This window comes from Apostichopus japonicus, chromosome 18 (assembly GCF_037975245.1).
Source record: "Apostichopus japonicus isolate 1M-3 chromosome 18, ASM3797524v1, whole genome shotgun sequence".
In the NCBI taxonomy this organism is placed as follows: domain Eukaryota; kingdom Metazoa; phylum Echinodermata; class Holothuroidea; order Aspidochirotida; family Stichopodidae; genus Apostichopus; species Apostichopus japonicus.
In genome coordinates, this window is record NC_092578.1 from 18,730,099 (window position 1) to 18,746,496 (window position 16,398).

General features: G+C 39.8%; 1 protein-coding gene and 1 pseudogene across 1 annotated transcript; one reads left to right on the plus strand and one right to left on the minus strand.

The window, feature by feature from the left end:
* The first annotated feature begins 998 nt into the window (after positions 1-998).
* On the plus strand, positions 999-16,395 carry LOC139959113 (probable ATP-dependent RNA helicase DDX23). Its single transcript, XM_071956700.1, has 15 exons — positions 999-1,139; positions 3,502-3,780; positions 4,173-4,287; positions 5,390-5,528; positions 5,963-6,084; positions 6,301-6,413; positions 7,343-7,483; positions 7,986-8,211; positions 8,954-9,099; positions 9,339-9,606; positions 10,216-10,365; positions 11,247-11,398; positions 11,809-11,917; positions 12,454-12,628; positions 13,517-16,395. Exons 2-15 carry the CDS (start codon positions 3,512-3,514, stop codon positions 13,741-13,743), a joined length of 2,352 nt encoding a protein of 783 aa, XP_071812801.1. The 5' UTR covers positions 999-1,139; positions 3,502-3,511; the 3' UTR covers positions 13,744-16,395.
* On the minus strand, positions 10,486-10,709 carry LOC139959190 (U2 spliceosomal RNA; annotated as a pseudogene).
* Positions 16,396-16,398: the final 3 nt, after the last annotated feature.

Consider the following 16,398-nt stretch of genomic DNA (forward strand, 5'->3'; position numbering starts at 1 on the left):
AAATGATTTTATAAGTACAGGACGTATCACTATAATGATCAATATTAATTAGTTGGGTGTATCTATCTACATTAGTCTGTAGCCCTCCTACCCTTTGGATAGGAGCGCCGGGGTACTCCAAACATTACCGAACGTATGCGGTCGATCTTGATAATCCGTTAACAAAGTATGATATACTTATAGGAGTTGTTTAGAGGTTGGTTCCATGCATCGTCGTGACAACCACTTGCTATTCTTTCATATTTGATTTTGTTCACGAATCCAGTCAAAATCAGAGAAAATACAAATTAGCAAATAGATGGCGCTCTAGTAAATCTGTTAAATGACAGATGAACGTAATAAAGAAAATGTTAAATTACTCGTAGCCTAATTCTGAAAAGCAACAGCATAAGTTTGCACGTGCAATAAAACCGCACTCCACCTCGCCGCCCCCCCCCCCCCCCTTGCTCTCTCTCTCAAGGTTATACACGTCTTTGTCTAGCCTCTTGCCGACGCCGTGAAAAAATCATTTCAATAAGCTATGAAACTGAAATTATCAATTTTTTATAAAATAATACGAAATATTATGTATGAAATTGTTTATTACAAATGTTTCATGTTTACAACATTTATTATAATTGCGCATGAATTGTAATATCATAATTATTGATTAATCGTTACGAGCTGTTCATTGTTCATAACAAGTTAATGATTTTTTACAGCAAATTTAGAACTTATAAGAAGAATTTTGATACTTTTTTATCACAAATGACAATTATTTCTATGCAATTTGAGTCATACTTGTAATGTGGAAGTATGCACAGTTGAAGAGAAATATTACCCTGTTGGGAAACAATGAATAATACCATAATAATCTTTCTGAAGGGAGTTTTGCTCTGTGGATTCTTGTTTAACTGTATTGGATGAGGGAGAAATGCACAGACGATAGAAATGACAAGTGTTTGTTACCAAATGTTTACTCTGTCTTTATATGTCTGTATATATGTCTGATATATGACGTATACGTGTAGTGTGGTACATTGGTTTTGGGATGGATTGGTTTCATTGGCGTCCCATAGTGTTGCAGTTGGCCAGTGCTTTCTGGCGACAACAGACCTCTTTTTGACAGCCCTTTTGTACCTGAAACGTCGCTATAAATGGTAATGATTGTTTCTAACTCTTTCTCGTGCAATATAGATAACCAAATGAGGGGATCAAAGTGAAAATGGTCCAAAGCTTAGTTACTGTTTAAATCGTTAGATCCTGTTAAGATAACGTAAGGTTTGGTGCTAGGAAATGTAGCATAGGCTATGGTCTAACTGCAAGTGTAAGGTTAGGTAGGCTATATTAAGGCTAGTAGTAGTGGTACACGCGCAAGACTAACTTTGTGCGATTCGTATTCGTTTTAGGTATGAACCAGTTCTGCGATAACGTTTCATGTCCCTCTCAAATATGTAACACACAGCTGCAAAGGTAATGAATACGATGTTAACTTACTGTACTTTCATTCTTTAGTACGTGAGCTAAGGTGGTACAAATTACCACAAAATTAGTCTCATAAGTCATATCCTAGCCTAATGTTAGGCCCCTAGGCTAGGCCTAGACCAAGATAATTACTAGACCTAGTTTGCATAGACCTAAGCAAACCTATTATGATATTTGAATATGAAGCCAGTTTTAGGACTAGCCCTTGTTAGCTGAAAGCTAAATAAGTGTAGAATTCGAAACGTGTCACTTTTTACCTGAGCTAAGTAAGATTGCACTTTCTCTTCAGGCAATGGGCCTACTTTGCCACATAAAATCATGACCTATCCCAAAGTAGAGTCTATGTTGGTGATGGGAACGGTACAAAATGTTGCTACTGTCAGATACCTGTTTTGTTATGCATTCAACCTAAAACTCAACTTGTCTATTCTATATGGGTATACATAAGCCTAATGTTACGACATGTAAAGGCTATGCAGGCCTTCAGGCAAATAGCCTTTGAACAACCTGTGAACTGATTTATACGACAAGACTGCATATTTATATTTACCACTTATAAAATCCTGAAATTAATTTTTGAAATCAATGGAATGTCCACCAATGATATTTTTTAGTGATCTATGAAAAAGTTTTATAAGTTCCAAGTGTGTCACTCTATGGCCTTTCAACCCTAACAGTGTAATGCCCTGTGAAAATGTGTTATGTGTGATTGAAGAATTCCTTAAAGCATTTGTTGGGGTATGTTTGCATAAAGTTGCTAGGATTAAGCACTACAGCTTATGCTCCAGATTAGTTTGAAAGTCTGTAGTTTGAAAGTCCTTATTGTTAAATGGTGATGCCCATGTGTTATTATGGACCTATCATATGTTGCTTCATTCTCTGAGGTATCAAGATATTTTGTTGACTTTTGTGAGACCGTTCCACTAAATTTGACACAGGGGATGCCATGTTGGTCAACATATAATCTTTCAAAGAGTACAAAGTTCGAGTTGTGTTGCATTGAAAGTGTACAAGCGCAGAGATTGCTAAGGCTGCAAAGTAATGTGAACACATGTAAAAGTAAACGAACAGTTTTTTTAGTTACTTGCCATAGGCAGGCAAGTACCCTACGCAGTCAAGTTATGTGTGTGTGTGTAAGTATGGATGTGTATATGTGACGCCCTTGCTTGTAAACACAATATCCACACGGGTATTTTGCAATTTTCATTTGAGCCCTCTAAATGTAGGCCGATTATCCAAAATATTCCATTTTTGGGGTCTAGTTGTAACCACAGTTTGTGGTTTCATTTAGTCTTTTTTGGTGAAAGGCCCTATGACCATGTCTTATTGAGTTGCAGTATTGAGGTAAATGGTGACTTTTCGTGTAGGGTCCAACGGCATCCGAAATCCGCAAATATGTATATAAAGGGTGAATGGGAACATTTTGGTGGAGTTTCACTCAGTTTTGTCAGCTGTGGATGTTTTGAAAAAAATTCTGTTGTTGATTTGAAATGGAATGAAATGACCCTGGAAAGAACTGATAAGTGATGAATGTTTAGAGATCTTTTGAATGGGACTCTTTTTGGATGCTTTAAAATTTTAATACCTTTTACTTTTGGGTCATCAACTATTCAAGATGAAATGCACAAGTGAGAAATGGGATAAAAATCTTGCAGTACTTACAAACCACAGTAGGGAAACGTTGTAATAATCCTTGCTGCTAGTTCAGACGGCAGAGTAAGAATAAAATGCTGTCCGTGAAATGTAAGGGAGGCTTGTTTAATGGTGTTTTATAGCTTGGAATGATTTATCTGGATTTCTGGATCATGTAGTACATAATGCAGGGAGCACACAACAACTATCAGAACAGTGAACAGCAAAAGGCTGAAGACAATATCGACTTCAGTTCAATATGAATTGTAATTATACTCTGCTTGAAAGTTCAAAAAAAAAGTAAGATGATTAAGCATTGGTGCAAAGAACAGCCTTGCTTTGCTATAGCTCTTACTTTATTTTTTTCCCCTTTTTTTTGGTTGTTGTTGATGTTTTATGACGCAGCTGACTAATAATGCCTTCCCACGATGATAAAGACAGAGTTCGCAAGAGAGATGAGAAACGAAGGTCGCGGTCTCGTGACAAGGACGAGAAGAGGCGTTCCAGATCCCGTTCGAGGGAGAGAAAGGACGAGAGAAAGGATGAAAGAAAGGATAAGGACCGCTCCCACAGGCATCGAGATGACAGAGACAAGGAGAAAGATAGCCGGGATAGGCATCGAGATAAAGATCGCCACTCCAGGAGGTCCAGAAGATCAAGATCTCCAAGCGACAAGAAGAAGAGGTATGAGTAATGCCAATAATCGGGAAGGGACCGAAATCAGCCGATTACAAATATTTATTTATGCCTTTCTGATTTGTTGCCCTGCCCCATCTTTCTTTTTTCCTTTTTTTTTTATTGAGCTCACTACAAGAAATTTCCATAGTATCTTAGATAAATGCAGACAGGTTTATTTAATACAGTCCATTCGAGACGAGTGATCCTATCAATGACCAAGTTAGCTGTGCACCTTTCTAGCATTACTTTTACTAAATTTTCAAGTGCTGGTTGTATAGAGTCAAGCACTATTCTAACTGTAAGAGAATGTAGTGTGGATTCTGTGGAAGGTTATTATTGATCATTGGAGCTCTATCTTAGCTCAATATATCATTTTTGTTTCTTCATTTGCATCCTAGATCAAAGAGAGAGGAAGAAGAAGAGGAAGAGAAGAAGAGAGAACTCAAGAAGCAGCCTCTCTCTTTGGAGGAGATGCTTGCCAGGAAAGCTGCGGAGAAAGAAGCTGAATCCAAGGTAAGGCTAAAGCTGAAAAGGCAAAAGAAAACAAGGAGATAGCTCCCAATAAATGTCGTCAAGAAACTTGTAGCTTGATAAATCATTATGTATGCAAAGTGAAGGAATTCTTTCAAAAATCCTGGAATTGGAAAGGGTTTGTAACTTTGTGCAAAGAATGAAGCTTTTGGAAAAAGAAAAGAAACTGAAAACAAGGAGATGATGATGATGCTGTTATAGGCTGGGCTGTTCATAAATAATCGGGGGTGATTGCTGTTCAAGATCAGCTGAGCTAGCCGCTCAAGAAGTTATAGCATTGGGTATAAGTTCAGAAAGGATTTGGTTCCGTAGATCTGAAGTGACAATATTTCCTCTAGGATTTGTAGCTTTCCCGATTGAATAAAAGACACTTAAGTTAGCATTACAAAAGTGATAGATAAAGATGGGTAAGCAAATAGATATTATACATCAGAGGTTCAAGATAACTTTAAAAGTAAAGCTTAGTCCAAACCTTTTTACTTGGTTTCATTAGAACTACCAAGTAGAATGCCATTATGTTCTGTGAAGGCCAATGGAGTCGAAGAGAAGGCAAGGTCTGAAAAGTTGTAGACACAAAAATCTCTCAAAAGTAAAAATGTGAATAGACTCGCAAAAGTCGATTGAAGTTTGGCATGTCTGTTTTCTCATAAGTCCAGATCACTTGAAGTCGACGGTAGTCAGCACTTGAAAATCCCAGGTGCAGCGTAACTGTTGAATGAATGACCTTTGAAGATAAATTCATGTTCGGACGATAGCTGTAGGTTGACCCCCCAAATGAATCGGGATGGTGTTAATATCATTTCAGCTATCCACCTTGAGCTTTAAGCTATAGTCAAAGGTTCTCTAATGAAAAATCCTTATTGCAGTTACAAAGCATCTGAAAGGTATAAGATTCCAAGTCTGGGAAAAGTGTCACTGAAGTCTGTGAGAGAGAGAGGGAGAGGGGAAACAAAATATTACACAGATTTCTTGTATGTCTCAATGAGTGCACCTTCACTTATTAGTCAAGCAACTATTTAGTGTGTATGAAGTATTGGGAGTTCATCAGAGACTGTCATGATCATCTGATTCTATCGTCCATTAGCCCGTCTTCCTGACCAAGGAGGAAAGAGCCAAGCAAGCAATGTTGAAGAGACAGAAGGAGGTCGAGGAGAAGAGGAAAGCCACCGAAGATGCCAAAAGGAAACAGCTGGAATTCCTCCGAAATGCACAGACTTCTCTCGGTGAGTTTTGTGTTTTATGACGTAAGTCCAAAGGTCAAAGGAGAAATCCACCTTGGAGTTTACCTCCAAATTTCAGAATTGAGTTCTTATCAAGATGAAAGTGACAATATTCGACTGTTTTTATGAAAAGAATTTTTTAGAAGGTTTAGAAGTCTTCAGAGATATTTCAAGCAGAGAGCCCTAGCATTTGTGAGGTCGTGGGTTCAAACCCTGGCCCGCCAAAATAAGATCAGTTCTTTTTCCGTCCAGCAGAAAGCCAGGGTTTTCCCATCTGAAATGGTCTTCCAAATTGCAGGGAAAAGCTTGCGAAATGAGCTTCAATTTCAAATTGACAGCCACCCCACACAAACGAATTTGTGGGATGCTTTGCATTGTGAAATAACTGCCCTTCCAGTCTTAAGAATTGACATTTCACGTCTGCATTTCTCACTCAGACGATCCTCGAGAGAAGGAGAGGCGGGAACGCCGAGAGAGAAGGGAGAGAGATAGATTGGAAGGCAAAGATGGAAAAGAGAAATTTGATAGAGATGAGAAGAAGGAACTTGAGGCAATTAAGGTTTGTAAAAATGACGTCCGTAGCTAATAGAAGACCGCAGTAACTACTGGAGGCCGTTAGTGATTCGAGTCGACTGTATTCTGTGTGGAGGTCGTTAAAGTTTGGAGAGAGCACTTTTTGTTTAGTTTAGTGTAAATGTCCATAACTTGAGGAGAAGAGTAATGTTTCTAGGTAAACTGTAAATTACATGTGATCTCTTGTATATTTTTTTGACAGGATCGCTACTTGGGCAAGGCGAAGAAGAAGAGGCGAATCAGACGTCTCAACGACAGAAAGTTTGTGTTTGACTGGGATGCCGGCGAAGACACTTCGACAGACTTCAATCCGCTGTAAGAAATTTTATCGAGAAATTTGAGATAGAGAAGGGAGGAAATTGAAAATGGATGAAAAGGCAGATGGGGAGGAAATTGTAAAGATGCATCTAGTCGGAGAATTAAGGGAAGTGATTTCCGTCTGAAAGTGAATTCCAAACAAACACGTAGAAGCACTGTTAATCATATCTATCTTTCAGAACTGACAGATTGGGCGGAATCCATCACCATAGTAACCACTGTGTTGCAAAAGTTTGATTCGATGTTAACATGGAGCAAATGATATTAAAAGGAACTGTAAATGGCTAGCCTCTGTTCCAAAGACAAGCCATTTGTAAGAATGTTAGCTCAGTGGTTTACGCCGGTGCCTCCTTCCAATCAAAAGATCCCCAGTTCGAGTCATTCCAAGATTAATGTATGTAGTCCAGTTACAGAGTTGTCGAAAATTGACAATTCATAATAATGGAAGTTAAATATGAATCTAAGATACTGACTTCGGTCAGCTTGCAGCTTTGATAAGCCAATGAGGCTTCTTCGCAAGTTCCTGCTTGCAGGAGGATCTAAAGGACAAGCCATTTGCATCTTGCAGGTTCAGAAAGCTTTGAAAGTACTGTTAGTTTAAAGTGGAACGCACAGCCTAGCCATGTCACGCATTGATAAATGTAAACACTCTACCTCTTCAGTGGGTACTTCACATGGAAAAACAGGGCTAACATAACTGTTAATGCCTGTGATAATTTGCTGCAGAAGAAACAGAGTATCCTCCGTTTCTGACATCTCTAAAATTCAGTTTTTGATTTCTGAGATGTGTCGTTGATCACTGGTAATGCCAAATAACAGTCCTTTCCTTCTCATTTGTATTTCATGTAAACATAACCATGTGCGAAGAGCCATGGCCACATTTTTATATTCTCTGTGATTTGATATCTCTGGTCTTTGTCTTTCAGCTACCGTGAGAAACACGAGGTCCAATTGATGGGGAGGGGGCACATTGCGGGGGTCGATATCAAGACCCAGAAGAAAGAATCCAAATTTTATTCAGAATTACTCCAGGTTCGAAGGACTCAACAAGAAAAAGACCAAGAAAAGTAAGTACTCTGTTTGTTATTTAGTTTCATTTTTTTTTAATACGTGATCTCAATTTCTGTATTAATAATTAGTAAGTTATATACTGAAGGTGTCACCTTGTCCAACTATCGTGATAACCATAAGTTGAAGTCTGTCTGGCAGGACGGAAAGTCTGATGTTAGATTGAAATAACTAATACCCCCGGCAACCATTAAAACATCAAGAAATCCTGCCACGTCTCAGAGCAAATTTCAAATGTCTGACTTTGGTCTACAAAGATAAAGCCCATCGAATTTTGCAGAATTGGGGGGAGGGGTAAGGTTGGATGTGGTTGTTATTGTTATTAACTGCTGAACTACAACTAATTGAACAGCTAATTGCACCAGTCTGAGAGAGAGAGAGAGAGTCATTAGTTCAATAATACATCAGTCAGAACACTGCACCAGTAACCGGAACGTAATCGCATGTTAACGTAATGCAACCAGGGTAGCCATTTTTAAATTTTTCATGGCACGGTTGCAGGGTCCGTCTGAACAAGGTACAGAAGAAAGAGGACAAACAGAAATGGGACGACCGCCACTGGCAACAGAAAAAGCTGGACGAGATGACGGAGAGAGACTGGCGGATCTTCCGAGAGGACTACAACATCTCGACTAAGGGAGGCCGAATCTCTCGTCCGATAAGAGCCTGGGACGAGTCAGGGCTGCCGAAGCACATCCTGGACGTCATCGACAGTCTGAGCTACAAGGTGACTCGAGGAAGATTTTTTTTTTTTTTTTATCATTCCATCAAGAGTCCAAACAGTGTACAATTCATAATAACATATACTTTATATACTTTGGAAGATTTTAATAGTCGATCGGTATAATGAGGGATCTGTCTAGATGTTAGATACACCCTTGGGATGAAACACCGTTTGACAAAGAACATCCTAAGTAGTGACCTGGTTGTTGATTGGAGAAGGGGATTCCCCAGTTGGAATGAATCATTCTTAGAAAATCTCATTTTCTGTGTTATTGACTGTTTCTAATCATTAAGTTTTATGCAGGTGTCTTCCAATTGGAGCAGTTTGAGACGGGTGTGGGGGGTGGGGTGGTTGGAGGGCAATAAGGTCAAAGGAGGGAAGAGACTGTTTACTTTGAATCTCATGAATGAAAACTCAATTTTACTTTAGTTCACGAAAAGTGACACGAGAGAAGATGAACATGTGCTGTTCATTCAATTTTTGGTTTTTGGTTTTGGCATAGTTTACTATCCCTGGTTTGAATATCTATTTGTTTGTCGCTCCCCTCAATTCTCTCTTGTGCGATCAAACAAGGAGCTGTTTTAATTATATCGGAGTTTTGTAGATCAACAACCAGCAAATCTGTATTAATAATATTACTCTATATTATTGAATCCTTTCCGTTGCCTTAGGAACCCACGCCCGATTCAGAGGCAGGCTAATAATATCTTTACGTTTTATTATTGAATCCTTTCCGTTGCCGTAGGAACCCACACCGATTCAGAGGCAGGCTATACCCATCGGGCTACAGAATCGAGATGTCATCGGCGTAGCGGAGACAGGAAGCGGTAAAACGGCCGCCTTCCTCATTCCTCTCTTGGTCTGGATCACAACGCTTCCAAAGTTACAAAGGTGAGCTTTTGAAATGTCAAATCATGAACTTACCTGAGCTACCCGGAACTAAAACAGATAGTGCATAATTTTGATATAGTTGGACCATTAGCAATTTCTGGGAGGAGTGGAGGGGGGAGGATTAGGGCAGCCATCAGGACAACACTAAAAATAGCCAAACTCGTGTTGGGTTCATGCTAATATTAAGTTTCTTTGGCGTAGTTGAAACCAAAAAAAAATAAATATATTCTCATTCGCAGGGAACTTGACGTGGACAAAGGGCCGTATGCAATCATCCTGGCACCAACCAGAGAATTAGCCCAACAGATCGAAGAGGAGACGATCAAGTTTGGTACACCCCTGGGTATCCGTTGCGTCTCCATCATCGGGGGCATCTCCAGAGAGGACCAGGGCTTCAAGCTCAGGAGAGGGTGCGAGATCGTCATAGCGACCCCCGGCCGTCTGATGGACGTCTTGGAGAACAGATATCTGGTTTTGTCTCAGTGCACGTACGTTGTACTGGATGAGGTTAGTCAGTGAAATGCTGTGAGACATGATCGAGTGTCTAAATTTCCGTCAGTCTTAGACTACCAGTAGTGATTGCATTGACCCAATCGTGCCAGTCTAGCATTCTTGAGGTTACCAGTACTGTCTATATTACTACATTGTACTACATACATTGGTTAATAGTATCTGTTCGTTGCTGACTTGAGAACCTTTGTCTCGTTTGGTGGAAGTCAAAGATCATAAGATGTGAACAAGGATTATTCAAAAACTAAAAATCTCTCATCCTAACTGAACAGTACTTCCCAACCTCCTTCCAAATGAGAAAGAAAAGAACCCCTCCTCCATAACCCTCCACTACCTCCCCCCCTCCTCCCCCAAGGAAAAAAAAACAATCTTCAGTACGCAACTGCAAATTTATATCTTAGTAAAACACTTCATTATAATAAAGCAGTATGTCCAATTTACATTTCATCCCTCAATTTGCCACCACCTTTCCCCCCATTTGTGAATATCAGTCAAATTTTTGTTCCATACCTTTCTCTCAAATTCAAACTCCGAGTCCTACTTTTCTCTCAATAAGAATCTTTTCAGTTTTACATAAGATATCTCTCCTCTCTCTCCATCTTCCAGGCTGATAGAATGATTGACATGGGCTTTGAGCCTGACGTTCAGACGATTCTGGAATATCTACCGGTGTCCAATCAGAAGCCAGATACGGACGAAGCCGAGGACGTGGACAAGTTGATGAGTAACTTCACGTCGAAAAACAAGTACAGACAGGTGAGGTTCCTCCTTACTTTCTACTTTCAGTATTCTCATCCTTTTCACACGGTACTAGAATTGATTTTTTTTTTTCTCCTGCGCGTTAACCGACAGGGTACTTTTTAAAATCTTTGACGAAACTGTAGATGCTACAAAATCCAATTGTAGCTTCGGGTACTTTTTAAGAAAAAGTCGCCCAGGAAAGAACCTGGGCACAAAACCAAACTACCAAATGAGTGATCACCTCTCAACCCCAGTCCCCTTACATGTGACTGTGTGATCATCGTCGGATGTGCATCACCATTCCCCTCGAAAGGGAACAGATACTACACATGATCTTAGCCAAAAGGCCGAGAAGCGTTGTAGTTTAGGGTATAGGTTTGTTTTACTTCATAAGCTACGATGCCCCCCCCCCCGCCTCCCCCCAAAAAAAGCAGACTACCAAAATTGAATCAACTTGCAAAAGTTTTGAAAGTAGAGAGAGGGGTAAGCTTGATGGTAATGTTAATAAAGATTAATAAGATTTGTGCACAAGTGAATGATGAACTGGATGTGGACTGTGAAATCGGAAAATACATTCTGTTAGGGCAAGGTCATTATCGGCTGTAAAGGGATTTGAATCGGTGACCTCCATTATGCAAATGAGCAAAGAACGTATAACGCTGAGGTCACTGGTTTGAAAGCTGCTGTAGCCGATAATTTCTGCCAACCTCCGTTCAAAGTCGAATTACTTTCATTGTTCATTAATTTAATCGGAGAAATGGACTCCGATGAAAAGACTACAAGACGAAAATGGAGACGATGGGGTCCTTTGAGTTAATTCCGAACACATCAGAAGACATTAAGCTTGGGGCAACCTGTTCAAATTTTTTAATTAAGTTTTGCCGTTTCATCCTTAGACGGTCATGTTCACAGCTACGATGCCCACAGCGGTAGAGAGGGTCGCGAGGTCGTACCTGAGAAGGCCCGCTGTGGTTTACATCGGCACTGCCGGCAAGCCCACTGCCAACGTGGAACAAAGAGTCTACATGTGCAGTAACAAAGAAAAGAGGTTGGTATTTACATCCGTAGCGCCAAAACTTTGGAATGCTTTGCCTCTCAAATATTCGCAACATACCCCCTCATTGACTACTCTCATCTAAACTCAAAACTTATTTATTTTAATTAAACTTATCAAATTTTCTTTGTACAGTACTTAGGAACTTTTTCTTGTATTTTGCACTTTATGAATTGTATTATTATTATTATTACTTTTTGACAAATTCAAGATGATGTGAATGATATCCTGAAGAGTGTAAGAAGTCCAAGAACCGAGTTTAAGAAAATTATTCTACGTCTGTGCTGACCTTGGAAGTACTGAGAACGGGCCATGAGATGATTCTATGACCTTTTGACCTTGGCTGATCCCGTCTCAGTTCCAACATTCCCATAGATTTATTTTCCTTTTTCATTCCTCGGCAGGCATAAACTCATCGAGATACTGGAGAGGGGCATCGACCCGCCCATCATAATCTTTGTCAACCAGAAGAAAGGAGTCGACGTCCTGGCCAAATCACTCGAGAAAATGGGGGTAGGTTTTCCCTTCTAAAGGTATTCATGCCTGCAGGATTTCGTCGAGTTAGTGAGAAGTCAGTAAAAGGAATTAGTAACATTTGAATGAATATGTGACTAACTAATGGGTAGGGCATTGTGGTCAAGTGGTTAAGGCAGTGGACTTGTGATCTAAGGATTACAGGTTCAAGCCCTGGCCAGATCATTGCGTTGTGTCCTTGGGCAAGGCACTTTTATCTCCATTGCCTCTCTTCACCCAGGTGTATAAATGGGGACTTGTGAGGTAACTTGTAAATTTAGTTGAGTGCGCCGGTTTGTGGCTGCGCCCTATGGGAAGTCCCCCAGGAGGCACGTGACTGTGGTGCCCCAGGAGAGATTGTTTGAATTGTGCACACTTTGGTGTGTAGGTGTGACAAGTTACCAATGACCAGGGTCAAGTACAGCGCGGCGAGACTTTATTGTAAGTTGCGCTATATAAGAACTGTTAATTGTAATTATTAACATGGTATCATATGGAGAACTTTTGACTTTTATCACATTTCTTGTTCGTTCTAGTACAATGCGACTACTCTTCACGGAGGCAAAGGTCAAGATCAGCGTGAATATGCATTAGCAAGTCTAAAGGAGGGCAGTGTGGATATTCTGGTCGCCACGGATGTTGCGGGACGTGGTATCGACATCCAAGACGTGTCCCTCGTGGTGAACTTTGACATGGCAAGGAGTGTTGAAAGTAAGTATTCTCGCAAAACCCTCCGGGTATAACTTTCAAAATATCAGTGTGTCAGTAACGAGGCTTTCTAACATTGGTTAGTTTGGATCATACTGTCAGAAATTAGATCAGACATTGTAACAGTATATTTAGAGTGCTATTAAAAAAATTTGAGTTGAAAGCTTTAAGGTTTTGCAGTCTTTGTATCAATGTAGAGCCTTCCCACATGACAATCACAGTTAACACCTGGTCATTGGTAACTAGTCACACACTAACTCACTCACAACCAAGCGTGCCCAATTCAAACAGCAGCTTGCAGGGCCACATGCAATGCGCACATCTTCGTGTCCGTCCACTGGGGGACTTCCCATAGGATGCAACCACAACCAGCACACACAACTATATCTAAAAGTTACCGCACAGGCCCCCCCACCCCCCCCCCCTTGATAAAGCTGGGTACAGAGAAGCAACGAAGATTAAGTGCCTTGCCCAAGGGTCAGGCCAGGACTCAAACCTGCAGAACGCAAGTCCGTTCCATTTGATCACGACACTGGACACCATTGAGCAAGCTCATAACATGTCATTATTTAGTGCTGTTAGCTAAACAGTACCCTATCACTCTTAAGAGCTACCTTGAACCTGCAAGAAGCAATGACTATTTTACTTGAGAGAATTATTATAACCACACAATATTCCTTTGTTCGGATGGTTATAATTGTGTAAGAATTTAGAGACACTGATACAGCACGGTAAGCATATGAGGAGAGGTTTAAAGTGGCAGCAGTTTTTATGTTGTCTGGGTATTAACTATTTGCAAGATCATGGATCATATTAAGTGAAAATAATCTCCTTTTGGTGGTTTTTTTTAATTCAGTGGTCAAACTGTTTACTCCTTTTAAAACTTTGCAGATTATACCCATCGTATCGGTAGAACCGGGCGAGCAGGCAAATCCGGGGTGGCGATCACATTCTTAACGCAGGACGACTCCGCGGTCTTTTACGATCTGAGGAATCTACTGATGGAGAACCCGAACGCGCACTGCCCACCAGAGTTGGCGAACCATCCAGAGGCCATTAACAAACCGGGAACCGTCACACAGAAGAAACGAAAGGACGAGATGATATTCGTCCATTGATAACGTTCGGCATCTAATTTGTAGACCGATTCGTTAACCTGGAGACAAAACCTCAGGAATAGAGAAAGAACGATCTTTACTCGTCTTACAACAATTCCACAAAGTGACTTGGAAACAATGCTACATGTATATTAGGTACAGTTGTTGTGTACTCTCTTAATTGCCTTAATTGCTGACATTTCAAGTTGATGGAGGTTCTCAGGCCACTTCTACTCATAAGTAGGTATTCCATTAATCGGGGACTATGGGAATAAAAATTATTTTACCTTAATCCAGACATGAGCTTTTACCGCGAATTCCCGGAATATCCATGATTTCTTTTCTACCTCGGGGACAAAACTATTATCCTAACACACTGTAGCGTACGCAAACTGGAGCCTATACCGCAATTTTTGCAAAGTTCCGTGTTTTTTTTTACCACAGGCTCATCCCTGTTAATCGAAGAAAAGAAACATACTGGGAAATGTTAGTATTTGGAAGAAGGATGGGGGAGGATCGGTTCTGGGAAGGGGGAGGCGGGGTGCCAGTGCTGACAGGAGCACAGTCTAAATATGAGTCAAATATCAGCAGCTGTTCAGGAAGTCTCTTTGATTAATGATTATTGGATATTGAAAACTCGAGCTCGCAAAACAGTCAACATAATTATATCATGTTAATTAATTTAAAAGAATACTGGTTGTTTGCTTTCCCTGCATTCCTTCTGTTGTCATATTTCCCCAACAATGATACCGTCAAACAATTCACAAGTAATTTATGACTTTACTTACTAATGTTACATGATGTAAATAGTAATGTTACAGGTTTGGCAACTTGCTATGCTTAAGATGGCTAATGAGGGAGGAAACTGCAGGACCCTCTAACTTTAGAGCTTTGGTAACTAAGCAATGTTTTATTTTTAAGTGTTTTTATTTCATTGTGTTAGTGGGAGGGAGGGCACATTAATAAATGCCTTTCACATTTTTGGGATTGATTATGTCAAGTATTATCCAGATGAAAAACCTGCCCTTGTCATCGCGGGAATAAAAAGCAAAATACGAGAGAAAAAAATAAAGAAATGCATTCTTCTCTTTACATATCCTCATCTGCAAAATGTATTTTGTAACACTCCTCAACCTATTATTGCATTTCTTAAATTTGTCGCCAACGATTCAAATATGTTTGTCCCTCTTCGAACTTCAAGATTGTTCTTTGCATTCATTTAAGTGTATTCAAACAGAAAAAAATGGTACATCTCCAATTGAAATCAATAATGTGATACAAGGATGTTTTTGATATTGTAAAAGCTACACTCTCCACTTGTTTTGCATTAATTTTGCAAATTGTACCAGAAACTTGTTATATGAAGAGGTAAAGCAAGGTATGAAATTACCTCCATTAAAATACAATTTGACCTTTGCTTCAATCTTACCTGATATGGGACGAGCGTATCGATTGAAATATAGGAATGCAATCGATCAAACGTAAACGCACTCGTACTGTTGCCTTTTTCATAGATAGCCGAAAAATATGATACCGTAATCCTGGTGAACGTCGTCACAACGGTAAACGACATCACCGTGGTGAACGTCATCAACGTGGTGAACGACGTCATCAACGTGGTGAACGACGTCACCATGGTGAGCGCCACCCGGATAACTTTGTTTCGCCAGAGGTTATCGTAATGTTTTAACATTTTAAACATGAAATATGTGTAGAAGAAAGTAGTGGGGAAGGTGCTATCACCATAATATACCCCAGTCAATGCAAAATGCTGTTTCAAAATTAAGTAATATGGTAGTAGCCAGTTTTTCTCCTCCCTTTCTTTTTTATCAGCTAGAACAATATTCTCACACACAACAAAATTAGCAAAAACATTTGTTCCTCATTTAATGAATGACTAACCTTGATCTAAATTAGTGATCCAAACTCTAACTTAACAGCCGTTTCAGCTACGATTTCTGTTTGGGGCTACGATTTTGCAGCCTGTCATACACAAAAATAACGATGTCAACTTTTAACTTTCTAGCTGATGGTGATTGTCAAATCCATCAGCTTTAATCAACGGATACCAAACCTAGTTGTAAGAAGTGATGAAATAACAAATCTAACCAAATCAATTGTGAATGAGGAGGTGAACACAAAAAGTTTTCATATAATGAACATAGTGTAAAATGAATCTTTCATCACCAAAATGAAACTACCGTACATATTTGCAAAAAAAAGAGGGGAAACAAATTGAGGGATTTAAGTAACTCATTTGGACTAATATAGAATATGAATTGGCTTAAAAATAGTGAACAAATTGCAACATAGCATTCAATATAATTTTGCGTTCAACCTACAAATTAACATAAGATCAGTGATTTGAGATTTTGTGAATCCCTTGCATTACAAGATTTCTATAAGATCTATCGTACAACTTTGTTTAGCCCCGTGCTACCAGCTAACAGCCCTCTTCTGCACCCCTCCCCCTGCCTCTCTCCCTAAACCCCACCAACACGTCACCAGGGGGTATGGCTTCATATCCAGTGAAATGTGAGAATGTTATAGAACAAATAACAACGATGTGTGCTTCAGAAACGAACAACGTGAATGTCCTTTGTAGGTTGTAGCAAGAAACCGACAGTATTCCACAAAGTAATCTTCAGGAACGTTTTTTTTTTTTTTATCCTTCCA